The sequence below is a fragment of the Haliaeetus leucocephalus genome, unplaced genomic scaffold (genome assembly GCF_000737465.1).
Source record: "Haliaeetus leucocephalus isolate CR32 unplaced genomic scaffold, Haliaeetus_leucocephalus-4.0 Scaffold284, whole genome shotgun sequence".
Classification (NCBI taxonomy): domain Eukaryota; kingdom Metazoa; phylum Chordata; class Aves; order Accipitriformes; family Accipitridae; genus Haliaeetus; species Haliaeetus leucocephalus.
Window position 1 is genome coordinate 6,586,536 of NW_010972720.1, and position 24,880 is coordinate 6,611,415.

Sequence of the window (24,880 nt, forward strand, 5' to 3'; positions counted from 1 at the left end):
CCCCCCCGTAAACGGGGGCTCCTCACTCCACTCCTGCCCCGGCAAACCCAGCCGCCATTTAGGAAGCTGCACCCTTTGCTGCGGCCGCCGCCTTGCTGGCTGTCGACACGAAAAAAAGGGGCAAACAAGGCCATAAAAGCCACTTCCAGGTCCCGTAGGGCCTTCTCCCTCACGAGGGCCGGGGGTCTCCCCCCTCTCCTCAGCGCCCACCCGCCCGCAGAGAAAATAGTTATCTCAGCGCTGCTGCTGGTCGACGCCTTCCACCCCGCAGCGGGAGCTTATCCGCAGGCCCAGGGGGTGAGGCCCCCCCAGCCCGCCAGGAAACCGTAGGAGCCGCGGGAAGGGGCGGCCTTGCCGCCGGCGTGGCCCCGCAGCGGCCGGGGCAGCCATCCCACAGGTGCCGCGCAGGGCGAGGGAGAGACCAGGGCAGGTCTGCTGGCAGCTCGCCGTGATTTTTCTGATGAAATTGGGCTGGCAGAGCGGAAACGGTGCCACTGACACGGACCTGCCAGATCTGGGGTAACGTTTACACCCGTTGGCAAGTCCGTGGCGACTTCCATATAATTCGGATTTCATCAGAATAATCTATACAGCTATAAACATCTGGACGAAGCTTGAGAATTACAGTGCCCTGAAGAACAGAACTGAAATGCTGACATTTTTGAGCACTCCACAATAACCTTGCCTTAACATGAATGTATTTCAGTACCTACACAAAAAACATTATTCCATGTCGGTGAAAAAACAGCTGTTAAAAGACTCATTATGCTAAAATGGAGGGTTTCAAACTTCTCCCTTCATTGGGCTGTGTTTTCCTAAAAAATTCCCATCGGATTTGCAGCTGCCTGCCCTCTCTGCCACATCCTTACAGGGAAAAGGAGGAGGGGGAAATGTTACCTGGAGCTTTTCCAATGCCTTTCACTTCCCAGTGCCCAGAGCTCCTTCGGTCTGCATCTCCCCCTGAGGTGTGGAGTTTAACCTCTGACAGATGTTTCACTTCGGGTTGGGGTTTTTTCCACACAGTACTTGACATGAGATGTCCTCTCCCCCTTTTCTCACCCTCCCCTCTCAAGATGTCATCCTAATCCTATAGTGTCTTTTCCCCACTTTTCCATTTCTTTTTCGCTCTCCCTGCTCATCAGAAAGACCTTGGAGAAGAAAATGTGGTCAGCTGCTTCAGGATAGGCGCTCCTGTCAGCACTTCCCTTCAAGCCATGCTGTTGCAGGTTTGTGATTGACAGAGTTTTGACTTCTACTGAGCAGTTAGGAGATGAGGAAGGTGGCCAGCACCACAAAATCTTTTAATTAATCCCTTCGCTGTGAAGTCCCCATACTTGTGGTGGGCTCTGGCCAGCATCCAGGCCGATGGGAAAGTGTCTCCATGAGGCTGTAGTCTGTGTGGGCAATGCGGGCTGCATCCCGAAGGATGCTGGGGGGCTTAATCTGCCGAGCCCTGGCCAGCCGTGCTATTTACACGGCCGCCAAGCTCATTGATAAAAAAAAGGTCAGCTTATTTAGGTGGGAAATTGCCATTTTTTGGCACTGCTACGGGGAGCTGACTGAGACTGATTCCCATGCTGTCCTCATGCAGGCAGTCCCTCAGCACCCTCCTGTTCGTGGGACCTGTGTTCATGGGACACAAGGGGAGCACCTCTGGGCAGACCTTGGCGGTGCTGCCAGTTCAAAAGGAGTCCTGCTGTGAATTAAAGGACTTGTTGGTGTACCTGCACTGCTTCTCCTCCATCATCCCCTCCCTGCCCCTGTGGTCAGTTAATGTAAGGAAAACAAGATAAATTCCACTGAGCAGGTTTGGAGACTTATTTCTGTTAAATCAGAAAATTTCTTCCTCAAACATTGTTGTTGGTTTCTGGAGCTTAAAGCAGGAGTCGGACTCCTTGTCCTTGAGGCCCTTCGTGTTGGTTTTTGAGGTCTCGTTGCCATTTGCACCACCCCATGCTGGGATGTTGGGGTGTACCGTGAGGGCTTCAGAAAGCCCGAACCAACTGAACCCTGGTACCAGTGACAATGCACCTGACTTCTGCACAAGCAACTGATGTGATGGTAGCACGGTGGGCTTGGAGAAGTGGGTCTGGAGAGAGCATCCAGGGCTCACCTCTCTACTTAGGAGAGCAAAATGGTTTGTTATGTCCATTCACTAGTGTGAATTACATGTCCCTGGATGGATGTTCAAAAAGTTAAATATTGAAATGTATCTGGAAAAAATGACTGCGTATACAAGCTACAGTATCTTGTGTGATGCATTTAATATCCCTAATTTACATGCTGACAACTTTGCCATTTCTAAACAATGTTATCATTCATCTTTCTGATGATTAATCAGCACAAGCTTCAAACACTGTTTATCACACTTTGATGCAGCAATCAAACAAGAAAGGCAAGGTGTTACAGGGGCGTTTTTTGTTTGGGGCTTTTTTTTTTTTTTTTCAAAAATCTTACAGTATTTACAAAAAGATGCTTTATTTTTTTCTAACACCATTCTTAGAATTATTCACTCATTCACAATCAGTCATTGTATAAAAACATCATTCAGAAATAGGTTTTAAAATACACCCACCCCTGTTGCATAGTATACAGAAAAATAGGCGAGAGTCAAGACACTTGATTTTTGAATGAGAATGTGAACTGATTCAGAGGTACAACATTTCTGAGGAAGAAAGATGCACTTCTCAAAAAATGATCAGCTGTAGTTCTCCTGATGCTAATGAGCTTCTTGCAGGTCTACTATCAAATTTCCCTTTTACAGATCAAGTATCTTTTGAGGTGTGTTGCCATACACACAATGCTTGCATTAAGGTCAAACAAATCATACTGCAATTAGATTTACTCTGCAGTATTTGCATGTGGACACTGACTACTGTGAGTTACACAAAGTACTCGCAAGGATCAACGTTGCTTTCATGTGTCATGGCTCATCCCTGGAACAACTCAGTGGACCTGATTTGTTATTTCCAACTTCTGTTTGTATAATTGAGAGTCTGAATATACCCTTATACTTTGAGGATCTTTTCTTCTGTAAGAGGACCTTGGGTTCTATTCACTGTAAGAGTTAAAAGGGCAGGCTGTGGAGGGATTAACAGGCACTGACTGTATCTATCCTGTTGACTTTCAAACAAAACTTGGTAATTTAGTCATTTGGTTATCTTGTATACTGATAATTTTTTTGCTTTAAAAATGTGCTGCAGTGAATTCATCGAGCCTGGTCCATTAAAGAGCAACAGGGAACTCTGAACAATAGGTGCTTGTTTTACAGCTACTGCAAATGCTTCGAAAGCACTAAATTGCCTTTTATACTCAACAGTCTAATAACAAAGACTGATTTTCTCCCTTTTTTTCCCCAATTGATTTGATGGTTCACTTGAGCTTTAAAAACACATTACATAAATCTTTACGGTTATTACAGAAGTCTTTTGTCAAGTTTAATTTGGTGTTTGTTTTTTTTTCCACGGTGTAATCATTCACCCTTAAACTCATGGTACCACACATACCGGGATCGTGCTTGACTCTGGATCCATAAGAATAGTAAGTCCTAAAGGTTTATTTTGCATGGGGAGGGACCTAAATCCTTCCAAAGGCAGTTTGTCACTGAAAGCTCTTGGTTCAGAGGTATATCAGAAAAAGCGCCAAGCACTCCCAAAGGCACCTCTGACAACAGCTCTATCCTCTCCTGCTATTTAACTTTACCGTTACAACTTTGTTTGGGCTTGATAGGCTGTGATGGAAATATTAGCTAGTATTAACTGAGAGGGTGGGAGATCCATCAGTGTAGACCTCTCTCCCTGCTGCAGAATAAAGGGGAATGTGCTGCTCACCGGGCAGATGTGTAGAAAGCAAGAGCTGGTAGAAAAGCAGTAAGTGTTGAAAAACCTTCAGGAACACAATTGGGTACAAAACCCTAAAACCTGAACAGATGATATTCTCTTCACCAGAAAAAGCAGAGAGGCTGTTAAATGCCAGGCTTCCTCATCCTACTTTCTCCTGACCCCTGTGTGTCCAGATGCCTCTTCACTTTCCTCCTGTTTTTGAAGTGGAGGATTTCTATTGTTCTCCCCTTTCCCAGCACCCCCATGCTCTGTGAGGAAAGCTGGGCCCTGGAGGTGTGCAGGGCCAGGTCTCACTTTGGGGAAAATGAAGAAGGGAAGGCTGGGAGAAGTAGGATGCTCTCACTGCAATCCCGCCGATCCACCTCTCTCGGCATTATGATCCCTCAGCAAAGCACTTGGGTCTTTGACGAACGGGTGGGTACAGACGGGGCTTGGCTGGCACTGTAAGGAGAAGGTGGGGGTCTGCTGGTGGTGGAGCTGGAGCTGAAGGAGTGAATCAGAAAGAACCCAGTTAAATGCACAGAGGTTTATCTCCAAGCCTGAGCTTCTCAGTACTGGGAGCCAGGGTGAGCCTCTCAGTTAAAGATGCTGGGGTAAGATGTGTTCGATGCTCAGAGATGTCCACGTGCACACACCAGAAAATTTTGCGGATAGCCAGCCGGGATTCTGCTCTCATTGCCAGCGCTATAAATCTAGAGTAGCGACACCGACTTTTCTGGATGTGTTTGGAGCAGCACAAAACCCAGCTTTACATTACAACCACTGTAAATGCAGGATGGGTCAAATTCACGCCTGGTGGAGCATGACGGAGGAGTGGGGGACAGCACTCTATTAATGAAGCTATTATTCAAATGAAGAACTTTAAAAAAAAAAAAAAGAGAAGGATGGAGTTGCTGGTGACACTGACCAACATTGTTCGGGGATCACAGTAAGGAGATCTGCCGGGCGAACAGGGAGAGCAGAGCTAGCGCCAGGGCGCAGCTGCCGCCCGGGGGGAGCGGTGCCAAGGGGGCCGTGTTTCGGAGCATGCACTCCACCCTGGACCAGGAGCCATTGTTGGGCAGCGGCTGTATTCCTGCCAGGCTGCACATGATGTTGTAAATATCCACGGATCTGATGGGAGGCGCTCGGAAGTTGGATCGGAAATCTGTAGGGAAAACAGGCAAAGAGAGGAGTTGGCGTTGTATGGCTTGGGGTTAGCTCCTGAAATGCGGGCCGCTGTGGGGCAAGGGCTCCTCTGCCTTCCCTCAGACTTACCCAGCAGGCTGGGATGTGGCACACTGTACAATTTACAATATAGCTCAGCAAAAACATTTTAAATGTTTTTATTCATTATTTTTACTTCTAGTCCAATTTTATTCTGAAAACTAAAAAAATAAAAAATTAAGTACGGGAGCTACTTTACTGTGTGTGCTTGGTAGAAGATTTGATAGCCTCAAATAATTGTATTGCACATTCTGCTTTCCTTTCTCTCCTGTCTGCAGTTGCAGCCTGGTGCTCAGCAGTGTTTAAAGGGCCTGATGAAGAGGAAACCAGGGGTTTTGTGTCTGTCCGTCGGACAGGTGGCTGAGGTGTGCTGCAACCTTCTCAAAGAAAGTGCTCTGCGTTAGTGAGTCCAAGTCCACCAACAAAAAGAGAATTCATGTGTTTCAAAGAGAATTAAAAATTTGGGCCAAAATTTAGGAAAATAGGGCAAAGGTATAGAGTTACTGCACTGAGATGTCGGAGAGAGGCTGACCAAATCCCTTCTCATCTCTCTGTCCTGTTTGTCCAGCTACAAAACAGATACAGAGCTAGAAACCTTCCCGGCATCCAGCCGTAGTGAGGAAATCCTGCCATCTCTTTGTAATTTTGGGGTGTCACAGAGTGCCACATCAGGGTCCTGACATGCCAGGGGCTGCAGGGATGCTGGAGCAGGGGCCATGGGGCTGTAGGTAAGCGGGACACCAAGGATGGTGGCATTGTACCTGGCCCATATGCAATGAAGAAGGCTCTCATGTCCATGAGCTCGTTGTCATAGCCGTGCCAGCCGTTCTGCCAGGCCTCCTTCCTCCCCGTCCCGTTCTCCCAGAAGGGCAGCTTGTCCCTGCTCTGGGCGAAAACAGCAGAGCGTGGTTAGTGCCCGCCTGCTGGGCTGCGCGTGGGGTGCCATGTTGTGTCTCCGTGCGCTGTACCACCCCATCAGGCCCCTGCACCATACTGTCAGTTGCACAGGGGCTCATCACCAGGAGGGGTGATCCTTGGCTTTGCCATCTCAGGGAGTAGCCATCTCCCAGCTGAGCGGGGAGGACAAATTTCTGCCTCTCGCTCATCTAAATTTCTGCCGTGAGCTCCAAGTGTCACATCTATATGTGACGCCTGTAAGCAAGGTGGTGTCCCTCTCCTGCTGCATGCTAGCAGTGCCGCTCTCCCACCCAGCACCATGCACTCCCATGGATTTGATCGGGTGTTGTTCTGCCCAACATGCCATTGATACCATAGAAAAAGCAGCCATTTTTGCTCCATTTGACTAGTCAGCCTAAACAATACAAATATCACCCCTACCATATACTTTCTAATAATTATTATTTCTTCTCCCTGCTCATTTTAGTATTAAAGCAATGAAGTTCCTTCCAGGAAACACAGGTTTGGATCTAAGACGGTACCCCTCTCCCTGGCATAGACCACTCTTAGTTTTCTCTCCCTGCTTAGTGGATCCATGCTTTAATAATTTGTCATCATAATTCTTGTTTTTCCTTGGCCATATTGCACTTAAGTTGTACTTTTAAATTCCTTCCTTACTTTCTCCTGCTCTATATTAACAGTTCTTACCAGACTACCTACAATAGTGCCATATCCTGGCCCCCTCGGGAGCAGCGGTCCCTATGGGCTGCTCAAAATGCTGGACCAACCCTCTCCATGAGTTTCTCTTGTCCCATGCTCCCTAGGGATGGCAGCAGGTGTGACACTCCAGATATCCCCAAAACTATGGCAGGAATTTCACTTGGACGAGGAACATCACCTGACAGTTTATTAGACCCCTGGCATTAATTTCTCTGATGGTTACAGAGAAGGAGCTACAGTTGCCTAAAATGACCAGGTCTGGGCTTTGCACTCCATCACAGGAGCACAGAAGATGCCACAAGAGTCTCCCACATTCCCACCCTGGGCAAGTGGTGCCGCAACCCCTGCAGATGGTTAAGCAGATTGACCGAGGATGCCATTTCTTTTACAAACATTTGTTTGATTCTTGTTTTCCTCCTCTGCCCAAGAAGAAAACTGACCGTGCGCAGGAGCACTGAGGACAGCAATGGTTATGGCTATGAGGTGTAGTTCTTCCGACTGCTTTCCAGGGGAGCCCCTGGAGTATCCCTTGCTTTTCTTCGTATGTAATAGTCAGCAGATGTACCAAATAATTAAACAATTTTAGCTGACAAATTAAATCTCTTTCCTTGTCCACATCTATTTCACTGACAGCACTCAGAGCAAGCCAATGAGAAAAGAGACTCCTTCCCCCTCTTTCTACCATAGCACCTCCTTATGCTGTGGCTCTGTTTACTGTGGTTCCCGGGGACTAATTGTCACTGGGCTGCTCACCATTAGGCAACCCGTACAGCATTTGTTAGCACCAGCTCCAGACAAGCCAAGTCACATCTAATTTGCGGTGTTTCTTTGGCAGTATCATGACATTGCCGAAGCTACACCCCTCCACGGTCCTGTCAGCTGTTGTGGACTCAGCTGCTTCCCCAGGAATGTCAAACGCAGGAGGTAGGGTGCCTTTTCATCACCCACCCAGGCACCAGGAGATACCTACTCGCAGCTAGATGTGCAGTCAAAGGCACAGTCATTTCCATTATTTTTGCTGCTAGCTGGGTCAGAAGACACACTACTTTTTCTTTCACAACTGCAGCTGAAGTGAGAGCTTGTGAAACCACTGTTAACAGCAGTTGCTTGAGGGAAAGGGCTGTGCAAGCATCTCAGCGTTGCCCTTCTAGAGCAACAGGCTCTGCCTTACAGCAAACCCCACAAAGCCCTGGGGCATCTCTGGGGCCAGGGCGCTGGCAGCACCCCAACATGCCTGCCTTAGCAAGCCCAAATGGGACAGAGGACTCAACCAAGACATTGATTCTTCATGCACAGCCTAAGCTTGGGCTAGCACTGCTCCTCAAAGATGAAGCAGGGGCGTCTGGGACTGCTGACAATGGACTTTTCCCTGCATGTGCGCGGTTAGAAGCTGTACAGCAATTGTTCCCTAAAACTTGGGAAAGTACACTGGGATGGGTACAGGGTGAGCGCACAGCCCTGAGGGCTAACGCCGTTGTTGCATGCAGGAGAGCAGCCGGGGGAAATTCAAGGATGGGGATCACTCACTCGTGTGGAGGGAACAAGATAATATTAGCAGACCAGCATCAATACAGCTGAAGATGTATGGAATCCTTCCTCATCCTGCTTTAACTGAAATGTGGATGGACTTTTGTTCCTATGCTCCTTGCTGGGGAAACCCCACAACTTTCCAGATACATCCTCTTTGTCTCTCTCTCAAAAAAAAAAAAAATTTCCCCTTTTTCAAACAGCTTATAGCTATCCACTAGCCAACAGAGAGTTAAAACACCCCATGAGCATGATAGGGAAGAGCTGAATATCCTCTCCTCAGTGGTTTGGGCAGGAAATATAATAGAAGGCTCAATTATTGCTTTAAAAATATGACAGGAAACTTTCATTTTCATATCCCATTCACAGATAATGAAAATGTACCGAGGAGAAGGAAAATCTGACAGCATTAATGAGAGGACATTCTTGAAAATCAGAAACAATGGGAAGGAATGGGCAGAGAGACAGAAATAATTACCATAGCAGCAGTGTTTGCTGCACTGTTATTAAGGTTTGTCAGAGTTTCAATGATTTTTTTAAAGTGCTTTTTTTTTTTTACAGACTATGTAAAAATGTTCTGTGTTGAACTTCTGTACAAAAGAGTTTAGTTGTAATTTTTTAAAATCATTTTGACAAAAATGTTTCAGATTCCTACTTTACGTGTCTGAATCTTAATTCTGGCTTTTTTTTTTTTTTCTTTTTAACCAGAAATGTGGTGCTCACCCATCCATACTCAAAAGCAATCGGGTTTTTTTAGAGGTGCACTTTTTTCAGGTGTAGAAATTATTATCCTAAAGTCAGGTTGGCTAGCGAGACATGTGGTGGTGTGGATCACCTTCAGCAAAGCCTGGTAAGCAGTAGCTCTGAGGGACATGAAAGAAGATGCTCAAATGAGTAACAATAATCTGCAAGGCAATGATGGGCAATGACTATGCTGGGACACCGAAAAAAACCAGGACGCCTTGGTCCTGTTGCCAAGTTACTGACTTAATGTATGGCCTTGAGCAAACCACTTAGTACTGCTCCTCTGTTTACCCACTTAGAAGATATACAGGTTGCCTTGCCCTCCGAGCTGTGGTGAGGCGCAGTTAATATCTGCAATGTGGAGATGCTCAGTAGCGATACAAGTACAAAATAATAATAACAACAACAATAATTTATAGTAACACAATAAGTTGGTATGAAAAATCTCTTCATGTGCAAGTCTAATTGATTTGCTGCTCAACAAGCTCTCAGATTTCAGTGTATGCACTGGGTATCTCTGAGGAGTAAACCCCCGTCTGACCCTCCTGAGACTGGAGGGCTTGGGAGAAACAGGGCATTTTTAGGACAGAGTCTGGTGGGTGGGAAGCCAGGCAGAAGGATGAGTTGAGTTGCCACAAAGTACTGCTGAATGGAGAGACAGTAAGAGCTTGAAATGGAAACACTCTTTTTGTGCCTGAGATGAAGGTAGATGGGCAGGGGAGAGAGGAGTAAAGCAACAGAACTGGAATGCAAAATACAAAAACTCCTCCTGCTTTATGATGACACAGAAAAAAGAACCGTCTTGACTATTTAACTTTGTCTACCTTCAGCATAGCTGCCATGCCTTTAGGCTCTTTTAAGCACATGGCAATACTTGACATTAGCTTTGTAGTCAGTCCAGGTAAGTGATGTAACACTTTAACTCAATGCCCAGCATAGACTTGTACATTTTTCTTATTGTTTTCATATATTACCCCTTTTCACATTCATGTCTAAGTATTTTGCTTCTCTACTTTACCTCTACTATGAACCATCCTTCCTCGGCCACGAGAGTTAGAGGAGACACAAATTTTCCTTTTTTGTAGAAAAACCTGTCTGGAATATCCTGTATGTTATAAACATGCATGTGTTCCACAGCTTTCAGTTTTTGATATATCTGCAAAGAAAACAAATGTTAGGACACCATATGGCTGTAAAGAGCATATACGCACCTATGGATACACAGAAATACCTGAATTTGTAAAATAGCTAATTCCTTTTAATGGCTAATCATCAGCACATTCAAACTGGGACTTTGCCGGTCCAAAGATGACGGCTGTGCAAAACCTGTTTATGCGGTTTAGGAGGTTCTGAAAACTTGGATCATAAACACATAGGAACGCATGAATTCATGTATGAAATATATTTATAATACACGGACTCACAGATGTATGCATGTGAGTATATCAATGTGCAGCAATAGACCAGCAGAAACCAAACCACCACAGGAGACAGTAAGCTAAGTGGTGAAAGATGCTCAGAGGCACAATGTGGACTGGGTACAGATGCAGAAAAGGGATATTGCCTTTGGCCTCTGCCACTCATTCCCTCTTTGTGCTCTTGAGTGAACAATTAGTGTCACCTCACCTGTGTTTCTTACACTTAACCAGTCAATCCCTATCAAAGGGATTGATAGTGCTTAATTATCTGCTTCATAAGGATGCCGTGAGATTAATCAGCCAATGCCTGCGGCTTTGAAGCTGCACAATGCTGTACAAGTGGTTTATTAATATTAATCATACTGTCTGGAATATAATCACACAAATGTGGTTAAACCCCAAATTATTCAGAAAAATATTTTAAATGTCTAAAGAAGATGTTCATATGCCAGGAAGAAGGCAGTTATTGGAGTCCCCCGAGTGTATATCGCTCTTTTGCTTAAATATAAATAATCTTTAGGAATAAATAGCTCAATTCTGCAAAGAATGAAAGGTCCTTCATTAGCCTTTTAGCTAAGTCCCCCTTGCGTGTATATGTGTGCAAGAGATTTGCACTGATATGCAGTTGCCGAAAGGACGGCACCAGGGTGTGACGGCAGGACTCAGCCAGACCCTCCCACCATGACCTGGACTAGAGAGCGGTCCTGGTGTTTCACCAGTACTTCGGGTGCTTCAAAATGGAGTAACTCTTAAAGGTGATAACCACTATGTTATGATATGATCTAATTCCTAAACATGGCTCTTTAAAGTGAATTAAGAATAGAGGAATCTGGCTACTGGGAAACAGAAAATCAACTTTATTTCACTTAAAAAAGCAGCAGTCCACTAAGAAGTCCTAAAAAGAAACAAAGGAAGAAAACAAAACCATGGTGCGATGCATTGTACTTTATTATCCTGAGGGATATTAGGCTGTTTAATGAGAGAGAAGCATGTGCTTAAGAGCTTTGTCGGATGAAACCCCACGTCTGCATGAAGTCGCAACTTATACTTGCCCTTCTTTGAAGGCCTGGCCTACAAAAATAGGGATCTCTGACTTAAGGCTGAGGCGAGCATCTATAAACTCTGTGATCCTCTGCAGGAACTCTGAGTGAATTGCTTACACATGCCTCTACGACAAATTTCAATTCTGGCACTAATTTTAAACGTTCACAATATCACAGCTATACAATTCCTGGAGAGCCTGTTTGGGTGCAAAAATTAGCAAATATTCACCCAAGCTACAATATACTGGAATTGGCTAAAATATAATATAGAAAACAAAATTATTCACCTGGAGCATGGACTGCCAACCACTCATCTATATTCTGAGGACAGCAATAATGACTTCTCAAGCACTGGTTTCTGGTTAAACTATAATGTACTAGTCTATTAGTTACAGATGCTGCATTTTCATTCTTTTCAAGTGGTTTCCAATTTTTTTCCTGTATTGTTTTAATTTGTCCCTTAAAATCCTGCAGTTCTAGCCTTGGGCTTTTATGGTTGATTCAATCCCACATGCTTGTTCATCAAAATTCTTCAAAGGAGAATATTGTAAAAAAAATCGGGTTTTGTAATTCTGGTCTAATGGAGTTAATTCCTCACACTCTATGGGAGTTTACTGTAATATGAATGCCTGACCTCCTCCAGATCATTTGAAAATCCCAGCTAGAGTGTCAATAAATTGAGTCTTATATATATAAAAACCTAAAAATGGGTTTTGAGCTAAAATCTTTCAGCTATTTATCAGATGCACACAGTGGTGGGGTTTGAAAGCATGTATCTGTGCCAAATAACAGTCAAAGTTCACGCTTTTTAATTTGGCTGGTGTGACTTTCTTTCAGAAACCAGTGTCACAAGAGTGTCACAGAATCCAAGTCTGACTCCCGATAAGAGCCTCAGGCTGATTTTTACACACATATCTGAGACCGGGTTTTGGATGTTGCGAGCAAACAAAAGACGTAATTGTCATAAAACCCAAGGAAACACAGAACTAAATAAATACAAATAAGCTGTACTTACCTCTGCGTGCTTCTCTGGAGCTGGCCAGAGGCTCACAACAGGACCTCGATCCTTCATTTGTATGGTATCGCTCATATTGATATAGTTTTTCAGCTCAATCACTTTGTCCGCCCAAGAGATGTCTGTCATCCCGTGATCAGAGAAGAGGAGGACGTTGACATCATGCTGAAGACCCATGCTCTGTGAAGCGAGTGCATGACAGCCATTATGGCCAGGAATGTGTTTTGCTTTGCCTGCTGGCAAATTTTAATTCCCATTTGACTGCCACTGATTTAGTGGAAGTTGGCCAGAAGGAGCATCGTCGCAAATGCCCTTCAGTGTGGTTTGCCACCACCCGTAATGGTGGACGTCCACTCTCACTTGCTGCCCTGAAAGAGTCTGAGACGTTAGTGCCAAAGACAGATTTGCCAAAATAAATCCACCCCTCTGCTAAATAACTAGATGCTACATCCCGGTCCCACAAACCAGTTGTCCCAGTTTGTCGACAGGATTTTATCCAACTGTTCTTCATCTGTAGGCCAAAATGGCTGGGGAAGAGCAACTTTTTCATGGTACACCTGTGGCAGGGGTATTTCTCTCTTCCCCTCCCAAACACAGGCATTTAGCATTAGAGCTTTTATAATTCAGTGAAATTGGAAATACATATTCCTCTCCTCACTGAAACACATAAAAAACTCCAACGTGCATTTATCATTGTCAGAAATATTCACAGAATCAACATTTACCAAAAAACTTGGTATCCTCCTTTTCTCACTGCAAAATAATTTAGATAATGTTTTTTAAAACAAAGTTTAAAGTACAAAGTTCTGAGTGGTGCCATAAAAACCACTATAAAAGTTAATTGTCTGATTCCACAAACCTTAGGAAGTGAGTGGTTCTGATTTGTTCGCCTACTATAAAGCCCAGCCGGCAACACATGTTATAAACGGAGCAACATGTATATCGGTTTATGGCTTCCTGGGGCTATTGGTATAATAAGCCACTAGGAGGATTGTAATGCCATCAACAAAAATAAAAATCAGGGGAATGGTGCCTTGACTTCCACGTGATCTCGGTAGCCTCTTTTTCTCAGGAAATAAAAGTTTACAGCCAACGCATCCAATTAACAGGCATTAAATAGGCTCTCGGCAGTGCCACAAAGAGCAGTTTGAAAAGTCTTTTCCAAATGCACCCGGGAGCTGGGTTTTTGGACGCCACTCACCTTGATGAGCGTGATCATGTTGCTCAAGGCTTTGTCCACCTCCTTCAGAGCGTTCTTCCGCTGCTGGGACGAAGGGCCGTAGTGGTGGCCTTCCACGTCAATGCGCTCGTAGTACACAGCAGCCATTTCGGCGCTGCCGTTGCTGGAGGTGGGAGGAGAGGAAGGAGTGAGAGGCTGTCACACGTGGAGACCTCCTGGCTGACGGCATTATTGTCCTCACCGCCACGCAGAGCCACAAAACCGCAAAGGAACATTTTCCGCTTCCAGCCTGGGCTTCCTAGCCACTCTCGCACGGCTGGGCTCCTTACTCCTCCCAGCCCAGAGTCGCCTGGGTTCGCGTGAGACTCCCATCAGAGATGACAGGTAGAGACTGGCATATGCAAACACAGGCTGGCCTGGCAGCCCTCTGCTACCTTTTGAATTAGGAAGGAGGCTTTTCCTTTAATGACAATGAAAGACCTAGAAGAAATACTAATTTCTGTGCTGAATGCCCTTATTAAAAGTATTGTGGGAATTACCCATTAAATCTGCTTTAATTAAAGTTTGGCACTTCTGGCTTTCTCCTGTGTGAGGTCTTCCAAACCACCGAGGTCAACTCAGGATGTGTTCTTCCATGACCTTGCAAAATCCCGAGTGGTATGAATTGAGGTGAAATTTTAGATGGGGTTTTTATGCAGGAATATGACCAAAGGAAAACTAAGGTAATCTCAGAGTTGCACAAGTTTAGTTGATCATACGCTTCTGCACTGAATGCCCTCAGCCTAATTAGTGGGGATTGCACATACATCAGTGCTTAATTACATTTTCATGACCACTCTACAGTTCACTGTAAAGCTCCCTGAGAGCAGTCGTGTGGATAAAATTGCAAATCCATGCTCATGAAGTTCAAACCCAGTCTTTTTCTACTGAATATATGACAGGGTGTGCCATCCATAATACATGCCCTCATCCAGATCAAGATCCCTACAAAAAGATGTGTGATGTCCTGACAGGTCCACCTTCTCTGATTAAAGACACCCGAGTAGTCTGGTGTAATGAGTGCGACAGAAGAGAAAAAATCAGAGGTGAGGGACTGACTGAATGAATTAGGATCTGTCATTTGCATTTTTAAGTTTGCTGAAGGCCTTAGAGGAGCAGTCCTGTAGGAAGCTGAAGGTCTCTGCTGTGGTGGGAGTTTCTCCACTGATGGCCCTGAAGAACAGTGTTCTTTCTCACTCTTCATGATTTTAAAATCATTCAAATGAAGCAGCCCTTTCCTCCCCCCAATTTCATTTTAAGCATTACTTTCCATCTGTATTAGGCATAAATTCATTTCTAAAATGTAACCCTGTAATTTCTATATTGCATGCACACTCACTGGACCTATTGAAACAGTTTTCTTCTGCTGCAGTGTCTATTAATTAGCTATTTAGACTGCTTTGTGTCACACTGCTTTGTGTCTTCTCACCTGTAACTAAATGATCAGAAGCTAAGAAAGAGATTTATTGCATAGAACAAGTGGTCTTATTTAGGCTGTGGTGAGATTTCTCAGTGAGGGCTCAGTGCTGTAAGGATGAACATTCAACTTTTTACATGACTTCAGTGGGACAAGATCCAGTTACGTGGCATGCTTAGGAGTTTGCAGGATTGGGTACGGCACATCCAGAGCTTGTAAGACTGAGTTTGACTTTGTTTCCTGTTTTCCTAAGAAAACTAGGCATCTCTGATCTTGGCTTGCATGGGAGAAGTACTCTGTCTTTCTAACTGTGCGTTAGTCCTGTCTTCTCCCATCAGCAGTAATTTTCAAAAGAAATGGCTAAGGAAAGCTTGCTGAAGAAAACTGGATGGCATCGATGGCAATACCAAAAAGGGTTTCGTATTTTATCAACAGACTTTTGCAAACTTCGTGACACCTGTCCAGGACGGTAGGTAGATTACCACAGCCCTTAAATTATAGTTGTGGAAAAGACATACGGGATGTTTTAGCTTTACTTGCCAAAAGTGGGTGCTTGGCTTTCAGTTTTGAATATTTTTGGTCTAAATAATGGTCTCAAAGCACCTGTTTGAAGAGACTGGAAAATATTCCTGAAAGATGGTTTCCTCTGGTTGCCAAGAGGAGCTCAGTGGCTCCCTGAGGAGTTAGGTACTCCTGCCCTTGCAGAGAGCATTGATAAAACTCCCTTTGACCCTGGTGAAGCTAAGATAGGTCAGGACGTTCCTGTGCCCAAATTCAAGTTAATCCTAGGCCACCATGCCACAATAAAGGGCTTACTTTCTCTACCTTGAAGTCCCTGTAAGGTTTGCTAATGGTGGGAGCATAAGTGCAGTTCATTAGCTACTAATACCTGCCATCAGGGCAACTAACCTTGCCACAGGCTGTTTTCCCACATATAGCTGGTGCCAGCCTCAGCCTAATGGGCTTTTTCAATTAGTTGGAGTGTGGAAAGGAAACAGGCTGGATTTGCCAGCCTTTGAAGACGTAGATGACAATAAAACACAGCTCAAGACTCTCCTACCCAGAGATGCTAACTCCTGCTAAATGAATACACCTGCAATAAAGGCATTCCAGAGGCTTTACTTCTTATGGGCTGGCCTAGCAGCACTGAAAATTGTTTGCTAAATTTCAAAGGACTAAACAAAGAGGATGAATGAGAGAAAGGATACGGAAAACCTACCTGATTTTTAATCTGTTCATTCTCTACCCTCCTTTCTTACTGTAAGTCTCTGCAGTATTTACACCCACAACTGATTATTAATTTTATCAATGATCATTCCTTTTTCCTCTTTCCTGCCTTGCTGCAGACAGGGCGCTTAGTTTAAAGAAAAGGAACCCAGGCAGAAATTCAAGAGGGATAGTGTGTAAATGGACACCAGAGACCAGACCTCGCACAGCTCCAGGATGATCTGTAGGATTTGGACTCTTCAGCAGGCTGTAGCTGGTGTTTACGGCAGATATCGCGGTGGCAGGGATTTGCTCTTTTCTTGAAATCACTAGCTTTCACCTCTTGCAAGCTGCCCCACCAACACTGTTGTGTCTCTGCCCTTTTCTTCTTTTCCATGGAAGGCAGCAGCAAGCAGGCTGAATTAGCTATTGAAACCTTTTCAATGGGCTCCAACTACCCAAAAGAGCGGCTTGAAGGGCTGGAGCTTTTAACAGTTTGTGCTTCGCCTTTAATCATGTTCACAATTACAAAGCTGCAAACCGTCCTGAGCAGCCTTATGCACCTTGCTTCATTGAAACCAGGCAGGAAGCTTCAAGCATATCTTGACTTATCCCCAAATGATACCTGACCAAAAGCTTTCTGTGGTAATTCTGGGTTTCTACCAGAAGTCAGAGCTGGTATCTGTATTCAGTTTCCCATTCCCTTTTTTATTCACTGAATTAATAGTGTTGCAGAAGCTCCAGAAAGGCTCCTATGGCACATATGACCTCCTCATATCACATGCAGATAGCTATCTTAAAATCTAAGCTAAATCATTTCAGGATCAAATGTCTCTCACATGTTCTGAGATGGCTTCTCTCTAAGCCCCATGCTGTAAACGACACTATGATTTGTGAGCATCTGTGCAGCAGGACCCAGTGTGCAACTGGAAGCAACATCTCCAGCAGCGCTCTCATCATTTTGGAGCCTTTATTTCAAGGACAAGCAACACTCAGCATCTGAATACAACACTTTTTGGATTTAAATCGCTATGGCAATTTGCAAGTAGTAAACCAATGAGGTTTTAAAAGAGGAAGCTTAGTTATAGCTAAGGTAAGGCATTGGCTCCTCATGTGGTGGTGCAATCTTCCCTGATTTTACAACCTATGTGGAATTGTCCCTTGTTAATATTTGGATGAGAGCTGGTAGAACTGGAAAGCTGGCTGTGGAGCATATGTTCTTCCTAGGAGTTGTCTGAGAGATGTGTTCCCATCAGTTGGGCTAGATGATCGTTGTAGGTCCCTTCTAACTGAACTATTCTATTCTATTCTATTCTATTCTACATATATGCATGAAATGAATGCCTGCTCCACAATCATTGTGCCTGAGATGTTCTAAAATGCAGAAGGAGCCAAAGCATTGGCCTCATAAACAAGTGACTGGAGCTGTGTCCCAATTTCAGAATTTCCAAATTCCCAGGAGCTCTCTCTAAAACCAAGCATTTCAAAGTCTGCTCTTGCAGGTCAGTGAACAGATACTCACAGACTGATCTTGAAGTTGTTTGAAACAGCAAATTAAAAAAAGTACGTTGGGATGGCTCCTCTGTGTTGTAACCTACACATGAAGAGAGGAGCACATCTTCCCCTCCGACCTTAATGTAAGGCCCTATTTCTTTTATGGTCATGTTTCTATGACAGTACTGTAAAGCAGTCTTGGCCCCCATCTTCCTACCTGGGAGCCAATCCTGAAAATTTCCTTGGAGCAAGGCTGATAGTAAACCCGAATACTCATCCTTGAGCGAGGAAACCCCACACCGCAGAAGTCTAGTAACGTACCGCAAAGACTCGAGAGCGTCACTGATGGCATCTGCAAAGTTTTTGTCTGTTGGGACGCTGAAGTATTCGCGGCAATAACTTGGTCTCACCCCAAGGATTTCGACCTCGCAACCTACGAGCAAAAAATATGGTAAGCTCTGCTGTTTCACCTTGATCACAGACCCCACACCGTGGGGTCCAAGTTCAGGTTTGTAAATTCCCTGTGACATTACTTACCTTACACCTTCCCTGCAGGAAACCTTGTGGTTGGGAAGTGAAAAGGGGAGAGAGGTTGGTTTGACGAGTGCTTGTAGCAAACCGTACATTGGATCCTTTTATTTCTCTCTCTAAAAGGAAGGTCTCTGTGTGACCTTCCCACAATAAAACTCTTGATTCCCTTGTGGCAGACGGTTTCCACCTAAATCGCTAGCTTGTTCTCATTTTAACTGCTGCAGCCACATAGCCTCATTTCCAGGCTTCCAACATAAAAGATTTAGATATTGTTCCCTGAAAGTTCAGCAAATACTTTCCAGTTAGACACGCTGTATCTTACGTCGTAATATCCTCTATAAACTGTATTTTATTATGTGATACTGGCATTCCACTATTAAATCTGTTTCCCAGGAGGTCTTGTTAAAACAGTATAAACCAATTAATTCTCTTGGTAACTTGCAGCCTTCCTTGCAAAATACAGTCTGTTTTGTGGCCCAGAAATTTATGGCAACAAATCCTACAGGAGAACATGGCCCTGAACACACAAAACCATGTTTTTGTGGGTTTTTTTGCCCTTTTGCTCTCTGGTTACTATGCTGCTGAATAACATTAATATTTAAAAGAAGTGTGCTTTCAGAAACACTGGATTCAGGCAGATTATCTTTTGAGAGCCCCAGAGTCCTCCCATCACAGTTAGGCATTTTCTGGTGTATTCTTGGGGCACAAGGAGGGAAAAAAAAAAAGGGGGATTTCTTGCAAAATGGCCTCTGTATACAGCAATACAGTCAGGGCAAAAAGGCAACTCTAAGCCATAGCCTGAATCTGTGTACATGTGGGTCCCTTTTCTCCTCCTTTGGGATGAAAAGAACAGGCGTTAAGGACTGTCATAAGTTGACTTGTTGCTTGGCGAGGGGGAGAACGTTGCACAGGAGGTGTAAGTACAGAGAGGGCACTACAGCAAGCAGAGCTACTTTCAGAGATGATTTACAGTGGTTTGCTTACTGGGACACTCAGTAAAGAGAATTTGTCAGTGTCTTGCATCTCAGCCTGCATGAGCTCACATCACTGAGGTGCATTACGGGGACACAGGGAAAAAGCACACTGCTTGCAGGCTAAGCCGGCTGAGAGATTTCTGATCGTGCTTTCTCAGGAGTACCATGAAAGGTAAAAAAACTTAAATATTTAAGCTTAGGGAATTTTAAAAAATCTTCACTGATTTGCAGAAAGCCAGATAAGTCAGATGGAGGTTACCCTTTCCAAAAGTTCAAGAGCCCTGGCACACATGATGAATTCAGTCTTTTTACCCAATGGTCCATGGTAGCGACTCCCAGGTTTCCACATTCTTTGTGTGTTTCAAGTGATCTCATCTATAATTGTTTGTAAGAATTAATTATTTGCAGTAATAAAAGGAAAATGTAGTAGACTAATTTGCTTTTCCGTAAAAACATATTTACATAATTTTGAACCTCTATGTAATATTTTTTTTTATAAAAATTGTGGGAGTGTGTGATGGTGCTCACTTTTCGTTCTTCCCCTGTTGCTCCAAATTTACATGACTTAATCCTCCCCTTTCTGCATGGAGATACTTTAGTGTTTATCTCTCCACCACAAAAGTAATCTGCAATCTGGATGAACAGCCTGGAGATTGCTTGACAAGAACTGACTTTCCATACCGTCCTACAGTAAAACTTCTATACATCTGCACACAGCACTTTGAAGAAATGACGTTGTGCAACAGAGACCGGTTCCAGCTGCTACCTAACCAAATCATCAAAAACATGTATTCCATGAATGACCTGAAGTCATCTCCAGGAAGCAGGAGCCCTTGCCCCCTGCCCTGAGGGCATGCAGCTTCAGTCTTTTGCATGATGTCCTGGGTGCTACCAGCAGCAAAACACGGGCTTTCAGCTACCTTAGATGCTAGTGGTGATGCAGTAGTCCTCTGTGAGCTTTGCTAGTATTTCAGGAGAGAACTGGAACTTCAAAGCCAATTTCTCCTCTGACACTTGAGTCAGAGGGACGAGATTGGCTTCAAAGCCAGGCAAGAAGTTAAGGACGCGTTTGGAAATGCGTTGGAAACAGTATTTTAGTTTGGGTGGATGATTGCTCATAGCCAATGACTAATATGATGATTTTGCCTCTTTTTTCCTCTTCAGATACTGACATCAGATTATCATTTTCTCAGATAACCTTCCTCAGAATTACTCACAAGATAATTTGAACTGGAAGCATTAACCTCTTGGGGATCTGGGATATTTTAGTTGCTGAGATAGCTTTGCTATTTCTAGATTGTCAAGTGATGAGCATGACATAAAAGACTACAGAGGCAGCAAAAATAAGGAATCATTTTGGCCACTAAATGTTGTTCTTCCAGTGTGCAGTTCATTGGCAATAACAATGAAAACTCAGGCTGCTTAGATACCAAGAGCTTCCTTTTTCTTTTTTTTTTTATTTTTTAGCCTCTGTGATGAACAGAACTTAAAATTGGATTTTTTACATTAAGGCTTGTTACAATTCCAAAATACTGGCCATGAAGACCCTTTAATATTTAAATTTCATTTTGGTAGAGGCCAGGACAGATGGTAAATTTTCTCATTTAAATATTATGGGAAAGGAAATTTTTAAAAATTTGGAGCCAGACAAAGGGAATGTTAAGTTTTTCTTGGTTAAACTACAAATAGATGAGCTGTATTTACTAAGATGTAATGTTAGATACCTTTCTGCATAGTTTTGTATGACACTAAACCTTTAAAAACCTGAACTACTGGAGCAGGAATAAGGATTTCTTTCACAGTGATATATAGGCTCCTCTTTATCTATCTGACATGGAGACCTGAACCTCTGCCAGCTTTAAATTGCATTTCTAAACATTGATTTAACAGTTGGACACTTCATGTCATAACAGAAGGTTTTGAAAACTTTCCAGACTAGCTGCACGGTCTGGTAAATGTTGTGTTTAAATGGCAAAATGTTGGTTTAGAGTCTTTTTTTTCCGCTTTCTCTCATTTCAGTGTTTAGAAAAGATGTCACCGCACTTCAGCTGAAGCGGTTGCATAGGCTGCCGGAAAATGGAGGCGTTGGAGGGTGTGGGGGTGACATCACTCACTGGGCTGAGCGTGAGGAATGCTATAAAGCTTTGACTTTGGTGGTGCCGCCGGGATGCTCTCGCACTCCTCTGGGGCTTCTCCATCCGCTGGAGCTGCAGCGCTTCAGACAGGCAACCTGGGCGTGAGGCTGCACATTTCACCCCACGGATGGCGTTAGCTGTTGTGTTTTACTTAGCAATCAAACAGTCAGAGGATACATTTTTCCCCAGGAATGCTTTGAAGAGCAGAAACTGCCTAATAAACACTGTGAAGAAAGGAGAAAAATGTCCCTACAAGCCAAGTGCTTATATTTTGGCAGAAGCGGCGGTTGGGACCCCCGGCACTGTGGAATTTTGGCTCCTCCGCTTCTAGAGGCAGGAGAGCCCAGATGAATTCTGCCCATGAGTTGTCTTGCTGTGCCTATTTTGGGCCCACCGATAAAGCTGTGATGGATGGGTGTTCACATCCAACAGCCCTCCTGCTCTCTGTCCCTGTTTGCTGGGGTCAGGATGTTCTTCCTTTAAGCACTCACTACGCATGAGAGAGGAACATACGGAAGAACACAAAGCAGCAGATTTTGCGTTCAGACTTTGCAAAGCTTGGAACTGGCTCTGAGGAGGAAATGGCAGTGGTGTAAGTTAACCTTGGGAATCAGCTCGCTGGCATTCACAACGTGTTTCTGCTACATTTGATCAGTCTCGTTTGTCTTCACTGCTGGCTGGAGAGAAAATAGCATCTTCCAGAACAAAGTGTGATGAATTTGGCTGTACATTGCTGTTCCTGTTAAGAGCTTCCCAAACTTTTCCTGTTCGGATCTTTACCAGATTTGCAAGATTCATTACTAAGCAGCAGTATATCCTCAGGCTAGAAGTTAATCACTAATAGCAGATCATATGCAGTGCAAATGTCTGTGGGACCTCTACCCACCTTGGTTATTAAAGTCTTATTTTTTCTTTCATTTTGTTTGGCATCACTCCCCAGTCAAATGCCTTGTTAAGAATTAAAGCTTTAAAATCATAGATCTAGAATGTTTAGAAAGGATTACATCCTTATTATGGAACTAGAAAACAGTTCAAAAAAAATTGTGTCAGGAAAATGTAATAAATACTATTGCATTTGGGGTGACTTCTGTTTAATCCAGTTACACCTGGAGTCCTACTGCAGCCCAACTGCCCTGTGTTTTAGTTCCATAGTACTACATTTCACACTGCTTCCTGCCCTGCGCCTGACCCTGTATGGCCAATGTCTCCTTTGAGACCATGAACACCCCTAAAATAAGCATGTGCTTAAGCGTTTGCTGGACTGAGGCACTGAGAACTTTGCCAAAGGTTGTCTGTCACAGATAAATAATTAATGACAGACAGATGTACACGTCACAGTCCACAGCTAAAATACCAGATCCACGCAAAAAATTCCCCCTCTGTGTCATAAGAGAGTCAATGCATACACTTGGCAGCATAAGCACTGGGAAAAGGGAGGTTCTATTGTTCCTTGGAATTTTCCACTGGAAATAGTAGACAGAAAATTGTAAAGGGTATACATATGTATACAGGGATACATACATACAGACCTCATATGTCTTTCTCCCTGGGAGACACTGCTCAAAGGGCAACAAGAAGGAGCTAGGTGAAGTCCAAAGGCATTTAATGGAAAGTGATACTGTTCCTTCGGATTTCAGTAGCTCTCTGTAGACTGTTACATCTATTCAGTACCTAATTATACCTATTCAGTGCAGTTACATTAGTTAAAAATTAATAGTCTGTAGAAACAGGTCTTTTTGTAAACCTTTAGAAGAATTTTTACATTCTTGCATAATTTCTATATCCTACTTTGTGCATTGCTGTTAGGTCACTTGGGCGATCTTCAATAAGAAGCAGCTTTTTTTTGAGGGCTGATCCAAACCATTGTATCTAGTCTGCAATTCCAGTCCCTTGGACTGCCTTTTAGTCCATAGGGCAATATTGTCACCCTCAGATCTTTTTGCTCTGCAGTACTGTAGAAACACTCTGGATGGCTTTTCAATGTTTTTCATCTTGGCTCGCTCTTTCTTCCCTTTCCTGAGAACTGTGGCCTTTTTTTCTGAGACACCATTAGCCACATTGCATGGAAAGACCATGACCAGGCACACGTGCGTTGGGATGCAGAAGACGAGCTGGCCGGGAGCCCGCAGCATGAGTCAGCTGCTGCTGCCCTACCCACTGGCACTGGCTGTATTCAGTACGACTCCTCTAGCATGTGGTCCTCTAGCCTGCAGTTACATACAGGAGGATATTTGCATACTGCTTAGGTAGCAGAGTTAAAAGGTCAAAAAGTTGAGAAGCTGGGTACCTTGCAAGGGATTTGGTCTGGCTGCACAGCTGGAACATTTACTTCCATTGTGGGTCCCTAAATGGGCAGCCTAAGTGTATATTCCTGTTTGTTAAAAAAAGACTCATTATTATACACTCCTAGGGATTTCAGTTGTTCAATATCCACAAATGAAGAACGAAAAGGCCAAGTCCCTCCAGATGAATGGCTCAGACTCAGAGCAACTGGGACCTCAGCTGAGTTAATGATGAAGGAGGACAAAAGTGCTCACTCCAGCTCACTGAAAGATGCTTTGCTTTCAGCTGTATATTGCTATCCCCACAGAATAGACTGTCTTCAGCTCTCAGCTACTAATTTCCAGGTTGAAACCAAACAAGCATGGGGGGAGGATGGTTACTGTTTAACTTTGATCAGTGACATGGTCTGCAATTCAGCACACCAGAAGCTACAGGTGGGCAAGAAGAATGAGCAGTTGGTGGAGGAGGGGATGCTTTGCAAGCCAGCGCTCCCCTGAAGGTAACGTTTGGTGGAAAGCTACCTCCAGTGGCACTCCAGTCTCTTCCTTTCTAAGCATGTGCAAATTGTCATGGCCTAAGAAAAGATAATTCATTTCTATGAGTGGTTAGTAAAGTACTGTCGTGGTTTAACCCCAGCCAGCAACTAAGCACCACGCAGCCGCTCACTCACTCCCCCCCCATCCAGTGGGATGGGGGAGAAAATCAGGAAAAGAAGTAAAACTCCTGGGTTGAGATAAGAACGATTTAATAGAACAGAAAAGAAGAGACTAATAATGATAATGATAACACTAATAAAATGCCAACAGTAGTAATAAAAGGATTGGAATGTACAAATGATGCGCAGGGCAATTGCTCACCACCCGCCGACCGACACCCAGCCAGTCCCCCAGCGGCGAAAAAAACCCTGCCCCCCCCCACTTCCCAGTTCCTAAACTAGATGGGACGTCCCATGGTATGGAATACACTGTTGGCCAGTTTGGGTCAGGTGCCCTGGCTGGGCATGAGAAGCTGAAAAATCCTTGACTCTAGTCTAAACACTACTGAGCAACAACTGAAAACATCAGTGTTATCAACATTCTTCACATACTGAACTCAAAACATAGCACTGTACCAGCTACTAGGAAGACAGCTAACTACATCCCAGCTGAAACCAGGACAAGTACTCATAATTCTTGTCTGTATTTCAGAATGGTATTAAAGAGCCATCCT

General features: G+C 44.2%; 1 protein-coding gene across 1 annotated transcript in view; it reads right to left on the reverse strand.

Annotated features, from left to right (window-relative positions):
* Window positions 1-4,765: 4,765 nt before the first annotated feature.
* Window positions 4,766-24,880, reverse strand: part of ENPP6 (ectonucleotide pyrophosphatase/phosphodiesterase 6) — a 21,327-nt gene continuing 1,212 nt past the window's right edge. The window contains exons 3-8 of the mRNA XM_010570063.1: window positions 18,070-18,181; window positions 13,614-13,755; window positions 12,413-12,592; window positions 9,955-10,092; window positions 5,810-5,933; window positions 4,766-4,989 (exon numbers count right to left, since the gene is read on the reverse strand). Of these exons, the coding sequence (XP_010568365.1) occupies window positions 4,766-4,989; window positions 5,810-5,933; window positions 9,955-10,092; window positions 12,413-12,592; window positions 13,614-13,755; window positions 18,070-18,181 (920 nt within the window). The remainder of the gene's footprint in view (window positions 4,990-5,809; window positions 5,934-9,954; window positions 10,093-12,412; window positions 12,593-13,613; window positions 13,756-18,069; window positions 18,182-24,880) is intronic.